The 27,686-nt window shown below is 46.4% G+C and overlaps 1 protein-coding gene across 1 annotated transcript in view; it reads right to left on the bottom strand.

Annotated features, from left to right (window-relative positions):
• DCAF12 (DDB1 and CUL4 associated factor 12) overlaps positions 1-27,686 on the bottom strand; it is a 306,661-nt gene that overhangs the window by 214,104 nt on the left and 64,871 nt on the right. The window contains exon 3 of the mRNA XM_078674716.1: positions 14,669-14,875. Coding sequence (XP_078530842.1) covers positions 14,669-14,875 — 207 coding nt within the window. The remainder of the gene's footprint in view (positions 1-14,668; positions 14,876-27,686) is intronic.

Below are 27,686 nucleotides of genomic sequence, written 5' to 3'. Positions count from 1 at the left end.
TCCTAGTTAGTGCTGGCTAATGCAATGGTTAGCTGGGCCCAATGAGAAGTTCTCCCAAAGGGATGCCCAACCTTGTCATATGGAATAATTAGTCTTAATGAAATGTTTAATTCCTATTACAGGAGGAGAGTTACGTCCACATACTTTTGTGGCAAATGAAATGTTTCATATTTAAGGAAATGTTTGAACTACACTTAACGAATTGTTTATTCCTACAGCGGGGAGATGTTTCTGTTATGGAACTGTCCCTTTGTTTACCTGAGGAAATGGATATTGATGCTTAATGCAGTGTTCTTATGACTTTGAGATGTATTCCTTTCAGGTACTGACCAAGAAGCAAGGCGTAGGTCGGGCCTGTGTCCCACTAAAAATGTATTTAACTATTTATTGATCCAATATTTAATATTTATTGCAGAACGGATATTTATTCATCTAATATTGATCGCAAGTTTTGAGACACATGTATTTTAAATGAATTTATGATTTCCCTGATCCTGCTCTATCTATCTGATTATTTATCTTAATACAAATTACTTGTTTTTATACAAGCTTTGGAGTGGAGTCATTATTTGCTTGCCCAGGTTTCTGTCTCAGTGTGAGTGTGTGCTGCATGATTGCTTAACACGTGTGCTGTCGGATGCCTACCCGCTCGTGCCATGCTACCCTAGGGGACTGGTGACCCCAGTTCCAACATATTGGTGTCGAGCGGTGGGATCCAGGACCTGTGACCATGCAGCACCCTCCATTGGGACAGGGTGCACAGCAATTGGGCTGCACAATTATTGTGTGTGCAAGCCTTAGTAATTGACCCCTCCACTGTCTAGCCTGTGAGTGTATCAGGGCCTGTTTGACCTATACTGTCACCCACATCCTAGAACCTTTTCCTGAATTATCTGAGTCCTCACCTGGCACTGGAGTGTTGTGTCAGGGGATGGGGGTGCCTGTTGGGCGGAGGGAAGAAGGAACTTTGTACCACTTTGGGGGCACGGGTAGGAGCCCACCCAGAGGGGAGAGGGGATGGGGACAGGAGGGGCAGGTCACACCCAGGGAGGCGGGCACACCAGAGAACCTTGGAAGGGGGTGTGTGTCGTCAGAGAGGTTAGAGCATGAGAGGGAGAATGTGAGCCTTGCAATGAAGGAAGGGAAGCTGGTGCACAGGCTTCAGCTAAACAGAGACAGAGCTGAAGACCTTGAAATCATGTGTGCCAGGTACTTCCATGGTGGCAGCGTACCCGAGGTTCGGGGTTTGGACCAGTCACGGGGTGTAGAACCTGGACTGGGGTTTCAGGTGCAGGGATTGCCTGACCTGGAGGGTGGGGTACCAGTAACTATGGACCCTACCAGTGTGACTTCCAGGGGTACCTATCCGGGGAGGAGGGTGCGGAACCCTGGAAGGGGGTGCAGAGGGAGGAAGGACTCTCCTCTGGCACTGGTCCAGCCACGGGGTTAAAGATCCTGGGTTGGGTGGCCAGGTTCAGGGGTTGCCTGACCTGGCGGGAGGAATCTCTGTATTCAGAGTTCCCCCGGTTGTGACTTCCAGGGGTACCTATCCGGGGAGGAGGGTGCGGAACCCTGGAAGGGGGTGCAGAGGGAGGAAGGACTCTCCTCTGGCACTGGTCCAGCCACGGGGTTAAAGATCCTGGGTTGGGTGGCCAGGTTCAGGGGTTGCCTGACCTGGCGGGAGGAATCTCTGTATTCAGAGTTCCCCCGGTTGTGACTTCCAGGGGTACCTATCCGGGGAGGAGGGTGCGGAACCCTGGAAGGGGGTGCAGAGGGAGGAAGGACTCTCCTCTGGCACCGGTCCAGCCACGGGGTTAAAGATCCTGGGTTGGGTGGCCAGGTTCAGGGGTTGCCTGACCTGGCGGGAGGAATCTCTGTATTCAGAGTTCCCCCGGTTGTGACTCTCAGGGGTACTACTCCAGGTGGGAGGGTGCGGAACCCTGGGAGGGGGTGCAGGGAGAGGTAGGTCTCGCCCCTGTCACCAATTCAACTTAAGGGTTTAGACCCTAGGTTGAGGAGGAGAGTGGAAAAAGGTACCACGGGCATGGGGCGACTGCCCCCCACTCTGAGAGAGAGTAAGGGCCAGAGACATCTGGATTGGAGGTCTGTCCTGGCCGCATCCCACTAGGAACACTAGTGGGGTGGTTGGATTAGCGAGAATGTCATGGTGGTATTGGGCCTGCGTCCACCTTTTTCCGCCCCAAGCAGGGAAGCCCATCAAGGGAATGATCGGTCTACCCTGGCTTTTGGCTGGGGGGGAGATGTGTGAGACTTGGCCCTTTCCCCAAAAATTTTCGCCTTTTTATTTCCCTTTTAAATCAGAATGCCCTCATGGTAACAACAATGTATAGGCCTTGTGTAGTGAGGAAAGCCCCGTGTACTGTGAAACTGATGTTAAGATGCAGGTGTCTTATACCCCTAACATGGCTGCCACTGACCACTGCTGCTGCAGCGGGGTTTAGTGGGCGCATTCTAGTGGCTAGGGCCTGGCTGGAACCCTCCAAACAATGTATCAACTTAGCCTGCCAGCCTGCCCACAGGTAGAATGGTGGAACCTCCTAGAACCCCCTGGAACCTTCTGGAACAGGTGAGGTGACACCAACTGCCACTGCCAACTGTCAACTGGCACTGTATAAGGAAAGGAAGGTAAACTTTCCTGTCAGAGGGACTAAGGGGAGACCTGGGGAAGTACCTACGCAGGAGGATAGGCAGTGGGGGTCCGGGCAGGGTCTTATGATGCTGGAATGACAGGGCCTAGTGTGCTGCTTTACAAGTATGGAGGCATCCTGTACCCCCCCACTGACCTAACCCCGCGGCAGGGAACCCCCAGGGACCACTTGAAGGGATTGGCTGAGAAGAACTTGGAACACCAGCCACCAAACTATTCCCCCCTTCAAGGAACAATAAACCAAGCAACAAAACTAAGGGCGTAAGGAACATCACGCCAACAAGAAACTAAGCTTCTATTTACAAGGGCGCAAGAAACATCACGCCAACAAGAAACTAAGCCTCTATTTACAAGGGCGCAAGAAACCTAAAGCGCTAAGAAGAAATTAAATCATCACAGGACTTTTGAAGAAGCAAACAGGTATTGGCGCGGTACTGACCCTGCGTTTCCTGATGTCACCTGGGGTCTCCCTTGCTAACCTGCTACTGGGGTGTCACCTGTCCTGTATATCTAGCGCTGCCCTTGCTGACCCTGTGAAGAGAGCTGAAGTAATGGAGGGGGTTGCTGCCTTCTGAAGCGCTATATTTGCCTGAACTGCAGCACCCTGAACTGAATGTTATTAGACCTGCTGGTCTTGCCCCCACCTCGTGTGGGCCAAAGCGCTATAGCCCTGCACCCTGCTGTCTGTGAAGCGCTAGAATCCTGGGCGTGATTCCTGCCTGAAGCGCTATATTCTGTGGTGCCCTTCAGCAGCGCTACCTAGAATGAACTGTCTGCCGAGCGCGACCTCTGCTGTGAATTGCCTGCTATATCGTAGCGCTGTGAATCCTGAAAAGCGCTATCCCCCTGAAGCGCTGTGTCACCAAGAACTTCTGTGGCTCTAGAAGTTGCTGCCTTCTGAAGCGCTGACTCCCTGCTCCCCCAACGCTCCTTTGCTGTCCCTGTGAAGAGTGCTGAGGTACTGAAGGGGGTTGCTGCCTTGTGAAGTGCTGTACATGCAGGGTGCTATTATCTAAACCTGATTGCCTGCTGAAGCGCTGTCCCCAGCATTGCCTGTGGCCAAGCGCTGTCATGTGAGGAACTGAGGTAGTGCCCAGGGAAGCGCTGTAATTTCACTCCAAGCGCTTTCTTGAATGTCCCATAGAAGCGCTGTAATTGTGCCTCCAAGCGCTCTCTTGTAGGCCCCAGAGAAACGCTGTATTTTTGACCTTAAGTGCTCACCTGTTGGCCCCTATGTGCCGCTAGTGACGTGGAGGCCAATAAGTTACTGTTTATGCCTGAGGACAGGCTTGCCATTCATTAACTGTTTGGGCCCTGGTTCCGGCGTAGGCCTAAAGACATACTGAGTTCACCTGCGATGGCTTAGCCCTGCATAGGGGAGTCCAAGGCATAGTAAAATGCTCATTGAGAATGCTTTACTGAATTGCTTATTGAAATGTTCACCTTAATTAACAGAAATGTTTTACTAGTCTAAAGCAAGGCCTGTGCTTGCTTAATGAGATGTTGCTCTCTAGCAATGAGTAATGTTCTATTTATAAGTTACTTAATGAAATGCCTATGCCTGATTCCTTCCTTGTAATGTTTACTCCTGATTAGGGGGATGTTACCTATGATTGGGGAAGAGTTTTGAAGTGGTTATTCCTGCTTGGAACCAGGATTATTCTGAACTATAGAAGTTTTATTACACCCCTGCCCCAGTGTTATAACCTCTACTTATTTACAGGATTACTCTTGGGTGCTGAGAGGTTTATGCCTGCTTAATGTAGGAATTAGAATGTTGATCCTGGCCTGGGGGTGGAAACGCCAACAGCTGCATAATGAACTGTGTCTGCTGACTAATGAAACATTTATTCATGTTGGTTGAAAGGTGGAGCACATGCCCACAGTTATGGAGTGAGGTGCTCCTTGCTTTAAAAGAAATGTTTACATTTACTAAAAGGCTTTACATGCATAAACCAAGTCTTCTAAGCTCAGGCTTGCCTGTTAAAAATGGTTATCTCTGCCTTGAAGAGTTGTTAACTGTTGATTGCTGAGTAGGGGAACGTTAATGCTATAAGGATATAGTTACACTGCCTAATGAGATGTTTTATCCGCAGTGGTGTTTTTATTCCTGCCATAGGAGTTTCATTCCTGCCTAAGGAAATGGTTAATGAAATGTTTTACCCTCAGTGAAGTGTTTTACTTCTGCTAAACTGATTATCTCTATTGCAGGAAATGTTTTACCTGTAAGCTCCTGATTAATAGGGGGAAGGCCCTGCCTGTTCAGGCATCAGGTAATAGGATGGTGTGTGATGCCTAAAGAAATACTTTATGCCTAATGAAAGGTGTTGACCTCATTTGAGGCAATGTTTACTCCTGCCCAGGGAAGGGTCTCATACCCCTGCTATAACAGAGATCTACTTACACCTGCTCAATGTAGGGATTTCTACTTCCCTGATGGAATGTTGGTGTAGCCCTGATACAGTTAAACCTGCACAAGGGGATGGTTACCTAGATTGCAATGTTTTCTCCTAGTTAGTGCTGGCTAATGCAATGGTTAGCTGGGCCCAATGAGAAGTTCTCCCAAAGGGATGCCCAACCTTGTTATATGGAATAATTATTCTTAATGAAATGTTTAATTCCTATTACAGGAGGAGAGTTACGTCCACATACTTTTGTGGCAAATGAAATGTTTCATATTTAAGGAAATGTTTGAACTACACTTAACGAATTGTTTATTCCTACAGCGGGGAGATGTTTCTGTTATGGAACTGTCCCTTTGTTTACCTGAGGAAATGGATATTGATGCTTAATGCAGTGTTGTTCTTATGACTTTGAGATGTATTCCTTTCAGGTACTGACCAAGAAGCAAGGCGTAGGTCGGGCCTGTGTCCCACTAAAAATGTATTTAACTATTTATTGATCCAATATTTAATATTTATTGCAGAACGGATATTTATTCATCTAATATTGATCGCAAGTTTTGAGACACATGTATTTTAAATGAATTTATGATTTCCCTGATCCTGCTCTATCTATCTGATTATTTATCTTAATACAAATTACTTGTTTTTATACAAGCTTTGGAGTGGAGTCATTATTTGCTTGCCCAGGTTTCTGTCTCAGTGTGAGTGTGTGCTGCATGATTGCTTAACACGTGTGCTGTCGGATGCCTACCCGCTCGTGCCATGCTACCCTAGGGGACTGGTGACCCCAGTTCCAACAGGGGCCAACAGAGGCCAACAGGGCCCCGGGAGCGACTGGGAGAGCGGCGATGGGAGAGGGAGAGGTGCGAAGCAAGTCAGGTTCCCCCCAGAAGAACACGGGGAGAGATCCACCCGCCGGAAAAACTACGGATGGTAAGACCAGCAGCCACTCCAGTGATAAACATCTCATCTCATACCTTGAATGATGACGAAATAGTATATTGAGTAGAGGGTTATCATATGTGCCTACAGCTGTGCCTAATGAATTTACCACTTTAGCAGAGTTGCACAGATTTTTTAGGAAAATCAGATTGAGATTTTTCTTCAAAGACAAACCAACGATGGTGTGCCCGTCCACCACTGGTCTACGTTTGCCTTCCACTTTTGTTCCATCAACCCATGCAATGACACCGAGGATTCTAGCTTATGAGAGCCTGGTAATACGTGATGTCAAGAAGGCTTTAAATAAAAAAACGTATATCCGATTTAACACCAGCAAGACTGAGAAGATGGCCCTCCGGTCCATCAAAGAAAACAGAGACGTCATTGTGAAACCGGCGGACAAGGGTGGAGCAATCATTGTTCAAGATGTATCTAAATATAAGGTGGAAATCCTGAGACAACTCAATGATGGAATCAGCTACAGAAAACTGACCCATGACCCGTCAAAAGAGCTTTCGGATGAAATACAACGTGTCACTAAGGAAGGCCTAGATCAAGGTTTTCTATCAGATCAAGAGTACCAATACCTCAACCAAAAAAATCCCCGGTTGCCAACTATCTACACACTTCCTAAAGTGCACAAGGACATACAGAACCCTCCGGGTCGCCCCATAGTATCGGGTGTGGCTCGATACTTGAACCATTGTGCCGCTACATTGATTTTTTTCTAAAACCTTTGGCAGAACAAACAGGAACCTATTTACGAGACACCACACACACAATCAACATTGTGGACGGACGTCCCTTTAACCCTGAGGATCAACTCCTGGCCACATGTGACATAGTGTCCCTATACACCAGTATTCCTCAAGATGAGGCTCTTGATGTGGTCGCCTTAGCTTTGGAACGGCGAGTTGCACCCGTACAAGTCCCAACTGCATTTATTATCTTGCTTTTGAAAATAGCCATGAGGAGGAATTTTTTTGTGTTCCAAAATTGCTATTATTTGCAAACAAAGGGGGTAGCGATGGGGGCAGCCTTCGCCCCAGATTTAGCCATAATCTTTATGTCCACCTTTGAGAACACATTTATCCTTAACGATTTGAATCCTTTCAGATCCAACATACAACTGTGGATGCGCTATATTGACGACATCCTTTTACTGTGGACAGGGACTGAAGAAGAGATAATAGCCTTCCATGCATGGTTACACGCAAGATCACGTGATATCCAGTTCACATTACAATCTGATAAGAAGAGGATTGATTTCTTGGATCTGTCTATCATATCAGAGGATGGAGTACTCCACACCACCCTTTTCAGAAAGCCGGCGGAACGCAACTCGTTACTCCAATATTCCAGCCACCATCCCAGGGGTCTGAGAGACAATTTGCCCTTTGGTCAATTTTTGAGGATCCGCCGAAATTGTACCAAAAAAGAGGATTACATGGATGAATCTGCGAAGTTGATGGATCGTTTGATTGAACGAGGTTACCCCAGGCGACTAACTAAGAGGGCTAGGAAGAGAGCGTGGTTCAATCATCGAGAAACACTCTTGCAACCAAGTGATCGCACCAATAACGTAGACGCACGTCTAATCTGTGTTACTACCTACACCACCAAGAGTAACGTCATCAAAAAAATAATCAATAAACATTGGCCAATTATATCTGAAGATCTTGACATTAGCACTGTACCTATGCATTCCTTCAAAAAAGCCAGAAACATCCGAGACCAGGTGGTTTCCTCCTTCTTGGATACTCCACCCTCTGCCACCTTAACATCGCTCTGGAATCTTCCTCCTATCCTTGGCCATTATAAGTGCGGCAAGTGTAAAGCCTGCCCCCAGGCAATTCAAACGAAAGAATTTCGCTACAAGCATCATCAGATTAGACTTAAGTCACACACCAATTGTAACACCACAGATGTGGTATATTGCATAGTCTGCACATGTGATTTAATCTATGTCGGCCAAACGCAGCAACGGGTAAAAACTCGTTTTCTTCAACATTGCAGTCGTGTTAGATGCCAAGTGACTGGTGCACCAATGGTCGAACACTGTCTGAAAAATGACCACTCACCGGAAAGTCTTAAATGGATCGTCTTAGAACATGTGACACTCGGCCCCAGGGGCGGAAATATAGCCCCCATTTTGAGCATCAGGGAACTAAAATGGATCACATTTTTTAACTCTATCCAAAGTGGCCTGAACGAATCTGAGAGCAGTTTCACACAATTAGCCAATCTGTGACTGTACCTCCTTTATCTTTCTCTAAATCTGAAACTGTGTCTATTCTGAATCTTTCATCTATCGATATCTACCATTTGAATACATGCGCTGTATACTACCCTGTGTGGCAGGTACGCGCTTCATGTTATGATTACTGTGACTACTTGATTGAGATAAGCAATGACCTTTCCACTGGTATCTTGCATGGCACGAGTTTCACAATGACACATCTCACAAAATATATATATATATTTTATGCTGGCTGATCGTTTTTTAATCATGGAATTGAATCTTCACTTATGCTTTTCTTTTGAAATGATGGTTTTTTAACCTAATCGTTTCGTGGCATTCTTCACTGCCATGTGTGGTTCGTGCAATGCCTGATTGATTATTACGTGCGTATAAATGTTTTCCTTTTTAAGAGAAATCTCTTTTCTAGACAGTTTAGGTGTGGTAACTTAGCAACCTGACACCCTTATAGTCTTTTCACACTTTTTAATACGACTCCTGTCACGCCCCTCCCTGTAACCATTTCCGGGTTACTTGAACTTTTGGAGCCTAATCAGACGTGACTTTGACACGGTGTCGGTTCCACTGCATCCGATGATCCTTCACGGTTGCTAGGTAAGCAGGCTATTCATTTTTCGGCGCTAGCGCCGTTCACCGATTAGTTCCAGTTAAAACCCCGAGGGCCCATTATTATAGCACTGCTAAATTACGGAGTTGTGTATTTCATTCAAGCATAGCGGCGTATCTCCTTCCGAGCCCCCTGCCTAGAACCACTTTTACTTAATCTGAGCTCCACGGTTAACGGACATACCCGTGTAAGCCCCTTGCCCATGATTAACACGGTTGGTATTTACTTAATCTGAGCGCAGCGGTAAAGGAAGATGACCCGCTCGAGCTCCTTGTTCATCTACATATATTTTTTCCATTTTTCACCAGAGAGCCCGTAATTTACTGCCTGCTAAATTTGAAGAGGACTGTGATTCGAATCCTCTGACAGGTACAAATTGCACAACCCTTTCCTGAATAGTAAAGTCATGCTAATATCGACATGGCATACTGAATTAGTTTTTATTTTTCTCAGGACAGCATTGTGATGATGTTTGCTGTATGATGAACAATCGGTCATCCCTTTTGGAATATTAAGGTAGTGTTTATGGTGGTTGTAACACTGGTGCTCCTAAAGTAGTCTTTGAGCCAGCATGCAAACTCTCCCCCTGTTTTTTGGTCCCTCTAGTTTTGATACGTTGACTCAAGACCACTGACCAAACCTGCTTACTGTCCATCCTCACACAAGCAGGTAACCAATGATTTAATGATGATCATTCAATGATCGTATGCTAATTCAGGCCATTTTTTAGTTGACATGATAACTATACTTAACTTGTTTTTTTTGTACGAACTGCCATTACCCCCTTCCTCTCACGGTAACCTGTCCTACCAGACTGGTGTGGTACTTTTGTTTCTCTGTATGTAGCCCTCCCCAAAATGTGCATGTTTTTTAAAAATCTTTGATCTTTAATACAAGCGGGCGTCAGTCCAACCCGTTATGGTTTAATAGGGATCGTACCGACCCTTATATATTTCTTTTTCATTTTTCTTAGGAACTTGCCCACTTCACCCCCCTTGTCCTGAAGAAGACCCGCTCTGTAAGGGTTATTTGAATTTGAATTTAAAAACATTTGTACAGCGCACTTCTACCTAGCGGTTTCATGGCGCTATTGCGTTGCGGAGGGTGACAGCAGTAGGAGGGGATTAGACAGAGTAGGCTTTGGTGAACAGGAAGGTTTTAAGATCCTTCCGGAACTGGGTATAGGAGGGCGAAGTGCGGAGGGCAACGGGAAGGGAATTCCAGAGAGTTGGGGCCAGGACAGCGAACCTCGCACCACCAGCCCTCTGTTTCTTAAATCGAGGGATGGCTAAGAGGGCCGCATGGGAGGAGCGAAGCTCTCTGCCAGGGAGATAAGGGGTGACAGCGGAGCATAGAAATTTAGGGGCAGTCCCTGATCTGGCCTGGAAAGTGAGGCAGCCGAGCTTGAAGAGGGCTCGCTCCCGCACCGGCAGCCAGTGTAGAGCTTTTAATAATGGGCTGACCCGGTGGTATTTGGGAAGGCCATGGATCAGGCGCGCAGCCTGGTTCTGTACCAGCTGCAGGCGGTGGATCGCATAAGCGGGAGCCCCGTTGTAAATTACGTTGCCGTAATCAATACGGGACAATACCAAGGCTAGCACAATAATTTTTAAGGCAGGGAGAGAAAAGAAGCGGGAAACTTTCCTAATTATTCTTAAAGAAAAAAAACAAGAGGAGACGACTGAACTAACGTGTGAATGAATAGAAAGTTGTGAGTCCAGAAAAATCCCAAGGGTTTTGACTTTAGGTACAGGAGAAGGAGGGACACCAAGTGAGGGGGGCCAGAAGGAAGGGGACCATGGACTGCAACCACCTCCAGTCAAGACCAACTCAGTTTTGTCTGGATTAAGTTTGAGGTGATTGCAGTTCATCCAGTCCTGGATGAATCTCATCACTGACTGGACGTTCTGGGCAGATGAAGGGGAATGGGAGAGGTTAAAAATTAGTTGGAGGTCATCGGCGTAATTGAACACCGTGACCTCCAGCTGCTGTAACATAAAAATGAGGGGGAAGATGTACAAATTAAATAAAAGGGGGGAGAGTGACGAGCCCTGGGGGACCCCGCACTCAACCTTACGAGAGGCCGCGGCAAAACCGGTTAGATGAACCGCCTGGGTTCTCCCGGCTAGGAATGACTCAAGCCACGAGAAGGCCAAGCCCTCAATGCCCGCCGCCCTGACACGGCAGAGAAGAATGGAGTGGTCCACCGTGTCAAAAGCGGCGGATAGGTCTAAGAGTATCAGGGCTTGAGGTGTCTTGGTATCAATGCCTTCCCGTAGCCTGTCCATCACCGAGATCACCACTTTCTCCGTAGAGTGCAGGGGTCTGAACCCGGCTTGGCGGGAGGAGAGGCAGTCATTGGCTTCTACATGGGCACTCAGTGGTCGTGACGTGAGTCTCAAGGACTTTTGCTAGGTAGGGCAGAAGGGAAATGGGGCGGTAGTTGGCAGGGGGGGATGGATCAGCACCCGTTTTTTTTATAATTGGGACAACAACCGCTGATTTGTGTAAACTAGGGACAGAGCCCAATATAAGTGAGTCATTGAGGAGAGTCAGGGCCGGGATAGGACAAGCTAAGTAGATTTCCCTAAGGATGTGAGCTGGGGCGAAGTCCAAGGGGGAGCCTGACTTGACTCGGACCAACAGTGAAGGAAGAGAATCAGTAGTTAACAAAGGGAAGGTAGTCAGTTTGGGACCCGTGGGGGGAGGGGAGGGATTGACAAATGTGGGGGGGGAAGGGGAATGTTAAGTTTAATTTTAGCAACCTTGTCAATAAAAAACTCATTGAGTGAGTTACAGAGGGACTGGGAAGGGGGATGGTAGACGCGGCTCTGCCAGATGAAGCCAGTTCGTGAACAGTAGCAAATATTTCCTTGGAATGAGACTCTGCTGCCATCACCCTGTTCGTGTAGAACTCAGTTTTGGCTTCAAGAATGCCCTTTTTATAAACTTGTAACACGGACAAGTAAGCTGTCTTCTGCTCAGGGCTGTAAGATCTTCTCCAGACTCGCTCAGCCCTCCGTGCGGCCAACTTCAGTTTTTTTAATTCCGGGGTGAACCAGCGGTTGGCGGCATGGGCTCGCTTGACCGTAAGACGCTTTAAGGGGGCAAATTCATCGCCTGCCACGGTCAGCCAGTTGTCAATGGCGGCCAGCTGCGAGGTGGCTGTAAGGCCCGATAACTCTGGGCTGGTGTTCGCCAAAGTCGAGCAAAGGGAAGACATGTCGGTTTTGCCCCATTTCCTGACCCAGGTGTTTTTGGGGAGTTGAGGTTTAATCATCGGGGCTAGGGCAAGGGAAAAGGTGATGATGAAATGATCTGACCAGGGACAGGGAACTATTGTGGGGGGTGTTGACGGGATGTTTAGTACCCAGATTTGATCTAGCGTGTGGCCGTGAGTATGAGTCGGGCCATGGACTATCGGTGAGAAGTTAAGACTGGACATAAGGTTGGTGAACTCCCTGGACTGAGGGCTCTCAGCAGGATCATTGGGCCAAAAATTGAGGTCCCCCAGAACTAATACTGATGAATTATTAATCACCAGTGTAGCTAGAAGGGACTGAATATCAGAAAGAAAGGAGGGAGTAGGCTGAGGGGGGCGATAGATTAGAACAAAAGTGAGAGGGACCAGATGCGAAGTCGATCGAGCTAGGAGGTAATCCACGTCCGGAATGGGAGGGGAGGGGAGGAGCTGAAAATTAAAAGTTGTTCGAGCTATTAGGGCCACTCCACCGCCCCGCCTGCCCTCAGGGCGATCCGCTCGGATAGCCGAGTAAGTGGGTGGTAGGGCGGCTAACACATTGGGGAGGGAATCGTCCTTGAACCAGGTTTCTGTCAAGAATAAGAGGTCTGGTGCATGAGAATCAATATAATCGAAGAGCTCATACTGATGGGTGACCGCAGAGCGAGTATTTAAGAGTGTGGCAGAAGTGCTGGGTGCAGGGAGAATGGGGGCAGGGAGCGAGATGAGAACAGGAGGAGTTGTAATAGGGGGTAGGACTAAGGAGGTTACCATCGCAGGAGGCAGCCGAGGGGGAAAAGTAAACAGGTCTAGCTGCTTCAAGCGGGCGATGGTATGACAGCCGATGGCCCCGGGGGCCCAGTAGGAGCAAAGCTGGGAGGACGAGTATATGTGGGGACGAGCAGCGTCCTGGGCCCCTAGCCCCGGCCGGCCGCGGACGGGCGCAGACGGGTTTAACTCTGGCGCGACTCCGGCGCGAAGCCGGCGCGCCCGCTGCGCTCGTCCGCTGCGCTGACGCATATGGAGCGTTAAGTAGGCGGATGCGAGGGGGGTGGGCGGAGTCAACAGGGCGGGTTGGGAGGCGGATTAAAATACAGAAACAAGCCAGCCGCTCGTAATCAGCGGGACGAGGGACTGCTTGTATTCAGCAGAGAAGGAGGTAAGTTTTAAAAGTAAATGCGCTCACAGCCTCGCGCTAGCCCTCTGCCACCGGGCTTACTCGCAACACTGAGGCGAGGAAGAGGAAAGCCTAAGTAGGCGGATGCGAGGGGGGTGGGCGGAGTCAACAGGGCGGGTTGGGAGGCGGATTAAAATACAGAAACAAGCCAGCCGCTCGTAATCAGCGGGACGAGGGACTGCTTGTATTCAGCAGAGAAGGAGGTAAGTTTTAAAAGTAAATGCGCTCACAGCCTCGCGCTAGCCCTCTGCCACCGGGCTTACTCGCAACACTGAGGCGAGGAAGAGGAAAGCCTAAGTAGGCGGATGCGAGGGGGGTGGGCGGAGTCAACAGGGCGGGTTGGGAGGCGGATTAAAATACAGAAACAAGCCAGCCGCTCGTAATCAGCGGGACGAGGGACTGCTTGTATTCAGCAGAGAAGGAGGTAAGTTTTAAAAGTAAATGCGCTCACAGCCTCGCGCTAGCCCTCTGCCACCGGGCTTACTCGCAACACTGAGGCGAGGAAGAGGAAAGCCTAAGTAGGCGGATGCGAGGGGGGTGGGCGGAGTCAACAGGGCGGGTTGGGAGGCGGATTAAAAGACAGAAACAAGCCAGCCGCTCGTAATCAGCGGGACGAGGGACTGCTTGTATTCAGCAGAGAAGGAGGTAAGTTTTAAAAGTAAATGCGCTCACAGCCTCGCGCTAGCCCTCTGCCACCGGGCTTACTGTCCCTACCCGGTTTTGGGTCGAAACGTAGACTACTTACCTCCGCATTTCCAGCTTCTAACCCTAGCCAGATTAACACAGCTGTACATAGAAGTCTGGACATCAAAGATTGTTGGTTTTTGTTTACCATAATATGTGGCCCCTGTTTGGGGTGCCACTGTGACACCGAACAATTTGTTTTGTTAAAATATAATGATCTGTTTGCCTTGAATATCACACCTCCCTTCACTGCACAACACCCCCCCATCACTCATGTGGGCACGAAAATGTTTGATCTCTTTGATGTACAATTGGTATAACTAATAAGAAGTTTTTGAGTACCCAGTGAATAAAACAAGGTACTTTGATTCATTCTCTGTTCGTAATTTGATTTTGTAAAGTTAATGATTTTTCTGTTTCTACTTGTCTGGGACCCCTTTGTCCATACCTTACAGGTATGTAGCGCGATTTACAAATGGTAATGGTTGATTGATTGAAAATATATTGATTATCAAAAATAAAACAATAAGCAACACCACAGACTACAAAACTGGCACAATCACACTTCTAAAACATACAATGTAAAAGGACTTTTTATTGGTAGAGCCCAAGTATTCCAACTAGTGGAGTATTTCACAGATTTACCATTAATTTAAAAAAGTATACTTTAGAAACCTAACTTACATCGCCAACACAAACAGGATCAAGAGTTGGTAGTCGATAAATGGCAAGGCTGTTGGGATTGTCTCCTCCTGTAGCTAAGAGAGTCTTTGATGGATTTAACTCAATGGCGTGAATTCCGCAGCCCTGATGGTTCAATATAGCAGGATGACGATCTTTCAGAATTGGAATCCTCGTTATTTGACTTGTCAGAACATCTACAACAAACAACTGGAACAGAAAACTGTAGGTGGTTAATAAATAATCAAAGTGCAGTATGAGTTCTCTACAAGTTTGAGTAAATTTCAAGAATGGTGCTACTAATGGACAACAGTAATCTGTAAATTAAATCAAATCAATTGCATATGTTGAAGGCCAGACAATTAAGAGATTCACAATTCACCAGTGCCACACACCAAATCACTCTAGTATTGGGCAGTATCAGCACTTGGTGTGTGCAATTCTAGCCTCACAACTACAAATGTAATACCCATTAGGTCGAGAGGGTTGATATAATGTAGTTAAATAAAAAAAGTAGCATGCTCTCTTGAAATCATGGACAGTTTACACCTTTAATAAAAAAATAAGCATTTGCAAAACAATACATTTTTCATACAAGAGAAGGGTATGCTTTAGATCAATTTTTTGTGTTACTGTGGTAGAAAGAATACTTTCCTCATCTACGCACCACAAAGCCCATTTGCAGCCTTTTAACACCCACTTTCCCAAAGAGCAAGCAAAACCAGAGCATGAGCAAATTGTCAATGAGAAAACAAAGTTTTTGCTTCAGAAATGTCCTGCGTCTTATATCAGTAGTAAGTAATTTGAGAACTAAACCATCTCATTGCACAATGGCACCTGGCAGAAGGCTCCCTATCTAGGATGCAAATATGACAAGAAGCAGGATTCATAATTTCTTTCTAGGATCAGGGAGGCCGATTATTGTACCTGAATGGCGCTCTCTCCAGGACGAAGCGAAGGATGCAAGCAGAAAGGAGAGAGCGTACTTCCCCCATCTACTTAGGTGGAAGGATAAGTAGAAGTTAGTCGACAAAGACAGCATAGATTTTGCATTGACTGTCAAATTACAGGAAAGAAGTGACAGTACTTTTAAGGGAAAGGCAGAAGGCTTGATCAATGCCCGTGAACTTAAGTGGGTAGGAAGAAATTGCAACTTTTCTGGAATTATAACTTGAGGAATATTATAAAGGTGCAGTGATACTGACTATCCAAAGGGCCCAACTGTTCTGATCTAGGCTTTGGGAGATCAGAGTATGGAGGGGATGGTGCGGCAGGATTCTGGTTCTGCATGTTACCAACAGCTACTATAGCTAATATAGCATACCCAAATTATTGGTTGTCAGAATCACTAGAGACGCAATGTTCTCAAATTCTGAGGACCATGAGATTTTATCTGGAAGAGTTACTAATGCTGTGAATATGATATGGCTGTGCAATGTTATGATTTTGGTGTGGTTGACACAAGTTCAGTTATAGTTGTTTAGGACAATATTGTGATGAATTAACTGTTTTACTATGATGTGTATTAGAGATTTCGTAGGTGGGGTTAGGGTGAAGATAGCAGGTCAGCAAGATGTACTTAAATAGTATTCTTGTTGGGAGACTTTTTTTCAACCTAAGGGATTTGGCTTAAATTGGCAGTATAAAAACCAATATAAAGAGTTGATGGAAAAAAAGTCGGAGTGAGGACTTGACTTATGAGTGATAAAACCGGCTTTCAGATAATAGAATAAAGAACAACACTGTTGTGAATCTTAGTGGAGGGCGGGGAAAATACTGTAATGTCTATAGTTCTTTGAAAGTAATGTTGTAAGGGACTCTTAACATCCAGTGTATATCAAATTCCTTATCAAAACACTTGTGAATCAGAGAAGAACACTTCTACCTGAGTGGCCAGGTTGTTTTTTTAACGTGCTTATTGAGTTTTCAATTTATAAACAAAGTGAGGTCATGACAATCAAGATAAAGCAGGGTCCCCTGTTCAGTAATTTTGATTTTTAGTTCTTTCTATTAATACTTGCTCAATGATCAGTACAATTAAGAAACAGCTACATTGGATTACCAGATCTTCTTTTTCTGTGCAATCAATAGTACATAGGTATTAATAATAGCAGTACACAACATGTATTGACAATGCCTACACTACTTCCCTTCTAAACGCCTATGAGTCTGACAGGCTCACCACATTTTCTACCATTTCCTCTGGCACCCTCTACTTTTATAGATCGTTTGTTCTGCCTGCCAACATCAGTCTAAATCAGTTTTCCACTCCGCTATTGTCGATATGGCGTTTGCCCCACCATCTCATTACAACATTCAGTTTTGTGATTCCTGTTGCCAATACCAGCCACTGCCTTGTATATTTCACCCAGTCTTACTTCCTGGGGATCATATGTCGAAACCATTTAGGCATTAGCAGCACTTATACGCCCGTAACTGCTGCTAACACCTCTCCGACCCTCTGCCAGTACACCTATAGCAATGGGCATTCCCATATCAGTCCCTTCCAGTCCGCACACTCTCAGACAATGTGCAGCCTCACTACTTCCCATCCAGTGTAGCACGGTTCTGGGGTAGTATACTCTATGAAGGACCTTTAACTGTATTAGTTGGAACCTTGCCTCTCTTGGGCCCTGCAGTACCTCCGCCCATTCCTCATCTTCAAGCGGAGCAACATCACCCAGTTAAGTTTCTCTCAATTAACCCAATATTTCCGGTGCGTTATTATTTTCTTACATATCAAGGAAATGGCCTTTTCGTGTAATGGTTCGGTCAGTACTCTGTCCTCTACCAGTGAGGCCACTTCCAAGGTCTCCCACTCACGGATATAACTTCGTATGGCATGTCCTAATTGCAGGTACCTCAACCATTCCCCTTTACCCATCTCATATTCAGTTTGCAGGTCATAAACGTTATGTACGCCTGTCCTCTTCATATATCCCCCAAAATCTGAAGGCCCAATAGCTCCCATTTAGCAAACACCATAAGTTCGCTTACCCTTTCCAGCAGATTGCTGCCCAAGAGTGGGGTCATCCCCGTGAGCTTTCCTTCCCAACCCAGGTATTTTGTTGCGGCATACCATGCCAATACCTCTGCCCAAGTGTGTTGTGGTAAATGTCTCACAAGTTGTTTGGTGTATAGTATGGAGCAGGGACCCCCTTTGCCCATGGCTAGTCAGTCAATCATGTATGCTGGTTCCTTTCGCTCCCCGAACATCCACCCATTTACTGTTACCAATTGAGCCGCCCAGTAGTAACTTCGGATCAGGTACTGCTAATCCTCCATCATAGACCCCTTTCTGCAGTTTGTGTAATGCTATCCGCAGTGCCCTCACCCAACATCAAGGATCGCAACTCCTCATCTACTCTATGAAAGAATGGGGGTGGGGGTCCTTCATACAGCGTGTTCTTCATAGCATATAACAATCGGGGGAGGGCCATCATTTTAAACAATGTCTCCCGCCCCATCAAGGTGAGAGGCAGAGTCTGCCAGTGCTAGGCATCTACGATGAGTCTGTCTAACAGTAAACCCAATTTATGGGGGTAGAACACCTGGGTGTTTCTTGTTATGTATATTACTAAATACTCAACGCCTTGCTCCTCAACTGGTACCATACATCTAGAGGTTGGCTCGGGGGAGTCCTCAGGCAGTGAGAAAAGCAGTGAGTACCCCCAATTGATTTGATATCCAGATGCGGAATATAGCGGTATCATGTCTGTTGACTGTAGTGATCTCCTAACATACAGAATTATATCATCTGTATAAAAGACATGTTCTTCCCACTCCGCCCCAAACTGGATCCCCCAAATCAGGGGATCTTGATGTATCCATGCCGCCAAGAGCTCCAGGGCCAGGGCGAATAAGAGTGGGGACAAAGGGCTTCCTTGCCTTATTCCTTTTTGAAGAGAAAATACATGGGACACCGTGGCGTTGACTCATACCCTGGCCAATGGCGGATACAGCAGCCTAACTCACCCCTCAAGCCCTGGTCCAAAGCCGAACTTACACAACACTGCAAAGCGGTAGCTCCATTACCCTCTGTCGAAGGCCATTCTGGAGTCCTGGGATAGGAGCTCCACCTGGTCGTCGCAGATAGCCTCTGTGAGATGAAGGAGCCCAAACAACCTGCGTAGGTCTAGTCTAGTTCCCCTATGGGGCATAAACCCTGATTGATCTGGGTGTAAGAGGAAGGTAATCACACAGCCCAGGCGCAGGGACAGAAATTTCGCTAGGACTTTTACTTCGTATTTAAGCAGGGAAAATTGGTCTGCATGAACTACAGTTTGAGGGTGGCTTACCATCTTTGGTATTACGGCTATTACCGCCAACCTCTGACTGGGGGAGGGGTAGTATTACTTCTCTTTTAGCCTCTTTCAGCATGCCTTACAGGTGGTCTGCTGTCTCTCCCAAAATGCAGTTGTACATCTCCACAGGGAGACCGTTAGGTCCCGTTGCTTTACTCGACTGCAGTGAACTGGACGCTGCATTTAGCTCTTCGATCGTTAAGTCTCCCTCTAAGATCTCTCTGTCTTCCTTTGACAGTCGTGTGAGAAGTCGCTACAGTCTTGCACTGTTTTCGTGGACGAGGAAGCATATATTTCCTCATAGTAGGTTGCAAATTTCTCCACCACTTCCTTCCTAGTGACATATCTATGGCCCTCTTCATCCACCAGTCTGGGAACCCATCTGCCAATCATCCTCCTCTTGTCTAACCAAGCTAACAGTTTATTTGCCTTGTTTCCGGCTCGTACATGTGCTGTATGGCCAACGCGTGGGCCTTGGTGCTGTCTTCCAGCAGCTCCTGTAATTCCTTCTGACGGAGTCCGTCCCTCACTACGTCACCTGAGATTCTAACCTGTACGTGCAGTGTGAAATCTGGGAAAAAACAGATCTGGGCGTTTTCAAACTTCCTGTCTCCCATGGATCTGGCGGCCTGGAGAATTGTATCCCGGTCTCGAGAATTAAAAAAACTTCCTATGATTGTCCACGGGGGTCCGGGGTCTCAGCAGTGGTTCTGGCGCACGATGTGCCCTTTCGATCGAGAAACATTTTGAGTCTTTTGAGCTTCAATATGTTTACAATAAAGTCTTCCAAAAAGAGATCAACACTGGGCCCCTCTGCCCTCCGGGACCCACACCACCGTGATGATATTCCTTCTTGCCCTTCCTTCCAGATCTTCAAGTTTCGCCACCATTTCAGTGGCTTGTTGAGTAAGTGTCTGGACTTGAGCTTCTAGGCACTTTGCTGTAGACTGAAGTCGATTTATATTTGTCTCCGCTGTAGTGACTTTCTCTGGAAGTTTGTGGAGGTCTGCTCTGATCTGGTTTGCTTCGATCTGTACCGCGTCAATTTTGGGCTCTAGTTACCCTTTTAGATCTCGGATATCTGGCATAATTGCTCCCAGTGAAGGCTCCGCAATTTCCTCTTCTTGTGGCACTGCAGAGAACCTGGGGACTGTGTAGCTGTCAATCTTGTTGGGAGTGGGGGACTCCCACACTTCTGGGTTTTCCCATTCCAGCCACAGCGGACCATTAGGATGTCTCCCGCACCCTGTCTCGACACCAAACGCTCTTGTAGTTCCTCCCCTATAATGTTGATTATCTGGTGGCAATCAACTGTCTCTTAAGTGGTGATGGGGGCAAAGAATATTTACTGGCTACCCCAATTGGGCTGAACTCCTACATGTAATCATTCCCCTAGAACTCAGCGATGAACCTTCAGGACAGCTGTGGTGTTTTGCCCCCTGTTAATTTCTTTTGTGGTATTCCTCCCTTTGCATGCCCTCACTGGGCCTTGTTTCCCTTGCTTTCTGTGGGCTTCGGCAAGTCTGTGCACTATTGTGGGTGACCGTCTAGCCGTCTCTGGTGCAATCTCACTCTCGTCAGGTTACTTGCCTAGTCATGCCCAGGGTCGGTTGTCCCTTCGTGCTCGGCCATCCGCTTCATCATTCACTGTGCTAGCAACTGCCCTGCACCTGGGCCCCAAACAGGCCGGTTATACTCGATTAGAGTCTTCCAATGCTCCAGAGCTTCTATCCTCACAGCCGCACACACTCTCTTTGGGTGCGGATGTGATTGGCGACTCACCTATCCCGTTGCACTTAAAATTTGCCGTGGAGCCCAGGCACAAGTCTACTTACGGCCTGGCCTCCCTCTCCGCTTACTGGCATGTGCTTTGCCCATCTCCTCCAAGATCGGATCAGGTGTGTGTGGCACCCAGTACAGTGCTCCACACCTGCTTTTCCTTATGTTTTTTTAAGGGCTCTGGCGCAATACCTCCCTACTGTCTCTTTCCTGACTCGTGGGCGTTAATGCCATATGCTGCATCTGTGCTCACTCTTTGTCCGATCACGCTGTGGCCTGCCTCTACTACGAATTCTCTGCCGTTGCGTCTGGCCAGGTTAGCACTAGTTGCTCTTCAGATGCATTGCGGAGTGAAACTGCTCCATGAACTCCTGACCTCTACTTTGGTGTTGCCACACTCGACGCCCTGTTTTGGGGACGGATTACAGGGTTCTATCCCTTGTCAGGGTTGATCTCTGGTGTGCCGAGGTCAGGAAGATAGGACCAGGAATTCCAGAGATTGTTGGGGGTAATCAATGGTGGGTAATGCCACGAAAGGAGGCTCTGGGTCATAATCAGGGGTTAGCAACACCCTGATGGGGTGAGCCGAAATTATTAAGGGGCGGGTGAGAAGCTGGTAGCCCTGGATGCGAACTCAGTGGGCCCAGGTGCAAGTCGGTCAATCAAGAGAGCAATATTTCCCAACCGTGAGCCCATAACAAGCTGAGCTTTCAAGTGGCTCTTGCCTACCACCTCACTCTACCCTCATCCACAAAGGAGGTACAAAATAAAGCATTCATATTTAAGATAACACGCATTGGCTTAGCCAATAGGTCTGGCCTTTTGGACTTTTTAAGTGTATAGAGATGCAGCACATTATCCTGGGTGCTGAACCCCCAGGGATTGAAGAGCTATAGCAGACTCTTAATCTGTGTATACAACATTTGAAAAGGTGTTTTTCTGTTGTGTCTATAGTTGAATAGTAAATAATATGTCTCACTGAAGACCTGTGATAATCCAGAGCTCATTTTGCTTTTTCTAATAAATGTATTTTCTGTCATTGAGGTGCTGCTCCTCTCACTCTTTACACTTAAGTCAAGAGGCAGCGGTGATTTTCAACAAAAGAACAGTTGCCTGCCTTCTCTTACGCAATGTTCTACGTTTTGACATTTTATGTGCTGGGTCTAACTTAATTAACATGGGAAATTGTTATTTACAAAACGCAGAGTACTAATGTAAGTTAAGGTAAAGGGACAGTGAAGGAGACATTCGCCCAGTGACTGAACAGAACTAGACACAATATAATACTGTATTGAGAAGTAGTTAAAGTGTTATAGACTTTTGCTTCAGTTCTATTGACAGTGAACAGCTAGCACTGGAGAAGCCAGTGTATGATGTCAGTTAATTTTCACAAACTCACACATAATTAGTAGAAGTGAGAGGCGGGAATGACGAAGCAGTGTAGGAAGGAAGGAAATGGGAAGCAGTACTAGGAGGAATTGGGCAGTAGTATCGAGAAGTGGGAATAGGGCAGAAAGACTGGGAGGAAGGAATAAGACAGTAGTACTGGGAGGAGGGAATAGAGCAGAATGACTGAGGAAGGAATGGAGCAGTTGCTTTGGGAGGGGAATGAGACAGCAGTACTCGAAGATGTGAATTGACAGTAGTAGCACCTATCATACCTCCACCAGCTCCAGCCTAGATTTTTGCAACAAATTTAATACCTGGTTCCTCTATACGGGCTACAGGATACCTACTGGGTGATATGTGCGCCCTACAAATCTTAACATTAAGGAGTAGTGGAAGGAGGAAATATTGCGTAGTATTGGTCAGTGGAGCAGAACGTTTGGGAGAAGGAGTAAGGGAACAGGGCTGGGGGTAATGAGCAGTAAGATTGGGAGAAGGAAATAAAGGGAGATAGGATTGGGAGAGGGAAAACCGGGCTGATGTGTGCGTGATGGGAAGAGTACTGGGGGTGAAGGAGAAGGACTAGAAGAAGAGGAGGGGTCAGTCATGACAAGACAGGGAGGAACAAGGCTGCATGGGAAGGGACATGTGGCAGCCAGTACTAGTCTGCAGTCCACCACTCCTGCACCAATCCAACACCACCTTGAATACACCTTGGAATAAAGATAGTCTCCCAGTCTGCGGCTGGAGGAGTTGCTATGGCAGTAATGTGAGCACCACACCTATGACCAGTTCCTGAGACCAGGCATGGATCTTTATGATCCCAGAGAACAGCATTTCCTCCAACTGCCACAGACTCCTCTCGCCCCATAAAATATATTTAAAAATATATTTTGCTGTTGCCCTTGAAGCCTTCTGATGAGGAGCCCTCTTACAAAAAAGGTGGTACGATTTTTCGCATCGTGAGCGTCGTGTGTTCCCATTTCCTGTTCTCCCACTGCAGGGAATTAAATGTCATAAGGATTTGTAGCATCTATAATTGAATTGGTGCTGGGAAAAGCAATTTTTTTTAGGGAAAAAACATTTTTACGATTAGCAAATAATATTTTTGGTTTGTCACCACTGGCTGTCACGATGTCTGCACTGCCTGCGTGGAGCGGGAAGGCAAAGAGAAGAGAGGCAGGCGGAGTCTGCGTAATGAAGGCGGGCGGGGGGGAGGGGGAGTAGGATGATGGAAGAGTAGGGCAATAATTAAAGAGGAAAGAAAGGGTGCTGTAGGAGGAGAGAATGACTACAGTGGGTAATGAAGGCGCAAGTAGGAAAAATGTTACCATCACAGCATTTCAGAAATTTTGACACGCACAAACCTGCACAAGAGGAATTTTCTTTCAATGAGTTGTAACATGGGATTCCCCGTGGTCTACATGAAACACGACTACCGACATCCATGCTCGTTCGCTGTTTGCGATTTCCTTGATCTTTTGAAATTTTTCTTTGCACCGGGGAGACCCGTTCTCCCAAATGCCCTACCCCCACAAACCTCCATTGTACTCTTCACAAATGTAGGGAATTATGAATGGCTTCTGAGAGCAAACTGAAACAAGCCTGCAGAGTGGCCCCCTCCTCCGATGGGCCCGCCGCAGTGCCCGAGAGGCAGCAACGGAGCTGGAGGTGCAGAGCGGCCTCTGGGAACTGTTGGCTGTTTGGCCCTGAATTTCCCTACTCCCATTAATTAAAACGCTCAGCAAGGCAGGTACCTGTGCTTTTTTTATGTATAGCGGAGCAGTTAGTGCTCCGATTTTAGAAGGTAAGCTCATGGGATCTCCAAGAGCAAAGGAGACAAACACTGATCTCAATAAGTCATCAGAGCGGTCCTGCTCTACCCCGCCCCCTCCTCCAATGAGCGGCCTGCAGAGCCCGAGGGAGGAAATAAAGCTGGTCACATAGCCAATCAAGAAACGATCTCATGTGAAAAGTACGAACGCAGTGGTAAACAAAGAAATAGTGCACACAATGTAACAAATATATTGAGAAAGACAGCATGTAACAGGGGCAATCCTCATGAGATTCCAAAACACCAAAAGGAGAAACGTATTAGGCAATTCACCAAACAAGAGCTGCCCTTTTCAAGGGGCACTAAAAGGGACCAATCAAAAAGATAGGAGGAGCTCGAAGCCCACATTGTAGATACAGCATGTCTCGAAGAGACAGTGCATGCGCTGCCTAGTCGAGACCTAAAAAAGAGAGACAAATAAATACCCATTTCTTTATCTGATTTACACAAAGTGAAACTAGAAAACCTGCATCAAGGGGCCCACTAAAGGAAGTAATGTGTTAGGCAAATATTTTATTTTACCCTCCTCCTTTTTTTCACCATCGCATGAGAAGGCACCTTTAAAAATGTGAGTTCAGAATACCAGTTATTCAAAATATATTGTGCTTGATTTAATAGGCTTTCATCTATAAGAATCTGGGCCACATACAGGGTTCACTTGACAAGACAAAAGAACTGAGGCAAGATATTTGTCATGAGAACGGTCTTGCCTCATAGCTCACTAATGGCACTATCACCAAGGTGGGGAGCGGTGGCAGGAAAGGTGTTAGGTTAATATTAAAAATATATTAATGTCAAATCTGTCACATATTAAAGAAATGCTCTTTTTTTGGATTTTGCCGAAGCATTATTAATAGTGATTTTTGTATGATTTAGATGACACGTTCTGGGCTTAGCTTGTGCATGGACTGCAACAGCTAAACCAGACCCATGGCTAAGCTATGGCTCGCCGCGCCATGTTAATTTGTTGGCTCGCCCACCTTTATGTCCATGTATCACTCAATGATTGCAGAGAGGTTTGCGCTTGGTCCGTCAGGGTCCAAGCTTTCAACTGATTATTCTACAGCTGCTACCCAGGGTATGTAGGATTTAGCAGAGCTAGTGGGTGGCTCTGCATCCTGATTCACTCAGATGACCCTTAGGGAACCCTTCAGTGAGGCGTAAAAAAGAAACCGACCTTCATGTTGGTCATAGTGTTCCATCAAGACCGGGAAAGAGAGAAGTGTTTGATCAAGGCCAGGAAAGAGAGGAGCTGACCATTCTGAAACATGTACCCCAAGGTGATGAGCCCTGCCTGGGCCCAAAGACCAATCTCCTGTCCGGTGATGGGACTCCACGTGGTCAGAAGGTCAGGCAAGGCTATAGAAGGTGCATAGGTGGTCTGATGTTTGGTAATATTAAAGGGCCTGTTGGGGCAGGTAAGTACTACCCAGAGAAGGCGCAGGTAGCCCTATCTATGCCGGGCATGGCACTTCCAAATGGCTGGGAATATGGGCATTATTATGAAGTGCTAATCCACACCCGAATCTGGCAGATTAAAAGCAAGTAATTGACCTCAAGGAGATTATTTATTTGGGGTTGGGGGGGGTAAGAATTTAGGGGGTGGAGGTGAGTGCACCCACTTCACAAACTATTCTGCAGTCAACTGCTAGAGCACCATAACAAATTTAAACTTAAAAACTATTAAAATAAGTTTGACACTCACTCTACAGTAGCAAAAATTATTTATAGACATTTATATTTTTCAAATTGCCTAATCCACAATTGCTAACATTTTTGATTGGGTGTTGTTACCAGCCAAAATCCTGAAGAAAAACGGTGTACAGCTGTTCATTCAAGGCTATTTTGGAAAAGATATACTCATGCTACCAAGAACACAAAGCAATCTGTTAAGTGTGAGTTTGTGCTGTGAAAACATGAGCCTTTTCCTAAATCATAACTAAATGGAACAGTAACGGTCATTAAATGTCGTGGAATGTGTGTGGGCAATCTCTTGACATTTTGGTACATACATAATTTACTAATAAATCACATATTCAAGGTTACCTAGCGAGATGCAGTCCTAGATGGTGTGTGGATAACTTATTTAGGAAACAAGTAAATAGTTCAATTTCTTGCAACTCTGGTTTCTTCCACAAATAATATCCTGTTAGCAAATCTGATACTACACAGTCAGCTGTTAAGATGTTTTAAAAAATTATTTTTATCTGATGAAATTATAATTACGATACTGTATGTAGACTATAGTAAAGCTAAGAAAATAATCTATAATCTTGCTCTTCAACAGTATAAAGAGGCCATTATTGCTGCAAAAAAGCAATTTTTTTCCTCCAAGATCGAGGCAGCTGGTAATTCCTCCCAGGAACTTTTTTAAACCGTTGCTTTGCTCTCCAAATTTCAACAAACTAATGTGTTCCAACCAGACCAAAGTATGTGTGACAAACTGGCCAACTACTTTCAGAGTAAAGTCCAAAAAATGTATGATGACTTGTTGACTACACGCATGGATTTAGATAAACTGGACTGCCAATCGGTAGAGGTAGGTACTATAAACTCCAGGCTAACATGCTTTCCAGCTATTACAAAAGAAGAGATTCATCAATCTCTACTCTCAATTAAATCGGGTTCACCTAAAGATCCGTGCCCGGCAACGATCATGCATCTGGCTGCTGGGAAAATTGGAGAGGAATTGACCCCTCTCATTAATCAAGTGTTAAGAGTCAGGCAGCTACCCAGTAAGCTGGAAAAAAGCGATGATCAGGCCCATTTTGAAAAAACCCGCATTAGATCCCACGGAGCCCAAGAACTATCGCCCAATAGCCGGCCCGCCCATAGATGCTAAAATTTTGAAAAACATCTATAAATAAGGCACTAACTGAGTATCTGGACACTAATAATTTGCTGGATTCTACTCAGCACGGCTTCCGATCGCACCATTCTACGGAATCTGCTCTGATTGTAGCAACGGAGGAGATCCGAGGTGTGGTGGAAAGAGGGGCAAGGCAGTTCTGGTTTTATTGGATCTGTCGACAGCCTTCGACACCGTGAACCATGCAGTGTTCGTGCAGAGGCTGCGGGAGGTTGGCATCGATGGGTCAGCTCTGTCTCTCCTTTCGTCATTTTTGGACGGCAGAGAACAGAGTTTGAACTGGGAGGGCATGCAGTCAGAGTTTTCACCTGCCCTGTGAGGTTCCACAGGGGTCAGCACTGTCACCTACCATGTTCAATATTTATGTTATGCCCCTGGCGAAACTAGTCAAGAAATACGGATTTGTGTTGGTTTCATATGCAGATGATTCCCAACTGATAATCTCAATAGACAAACAACCTGAAGACACGGCTATCAGGTTCCATACATGTTTGGATTAAATCATCACATGGATGAATCATAGCTTTTTAAAGATCAACACTGACAAGACTGAGATCATTGAGTTTGGTCAGGGGCCTCTATGTGGAATGATTCCTGCTGGCCAGTGAGAGTTGGAATATTCCCCAGCCCAGTCTCTAAGGTCAGAAACCTCGGGGTCATTTTTTACAGTCAGTTAAGTTTTTCCACCCAGGTAAATAGCCTTTCCTCGTCCTGTTTTTTTCTTATAAAAACGTTTAGAAAGATCTTTCCTTTTATAGGACAGGATTTGCAAAAGACAGTGGTAGTAGCTTTACTACTATCCAAGTTAGATTACTGTAATGGCCTGCTGTTAGGAATAAACAAAACACT

The sequence above is a fragment of the Lissotriton helveticus genome, chromosome 2_1, assembly GCF_964261635.1.
Source record: "Lissotriton helveticus chromosome 2_1, aLisHel1.1, whole genome shotgun sequence".
NCBI classification, from domain to species: domain Eukaryota; kingdom Metazoa; phylum Chordata; class Amphibia; order Caudata; family Salamandridae; genus Lissotriton; species Lissotriton helveticus.
This window is presented reverse-complemented; position numbering and strand designations above follow the sequence as displayed.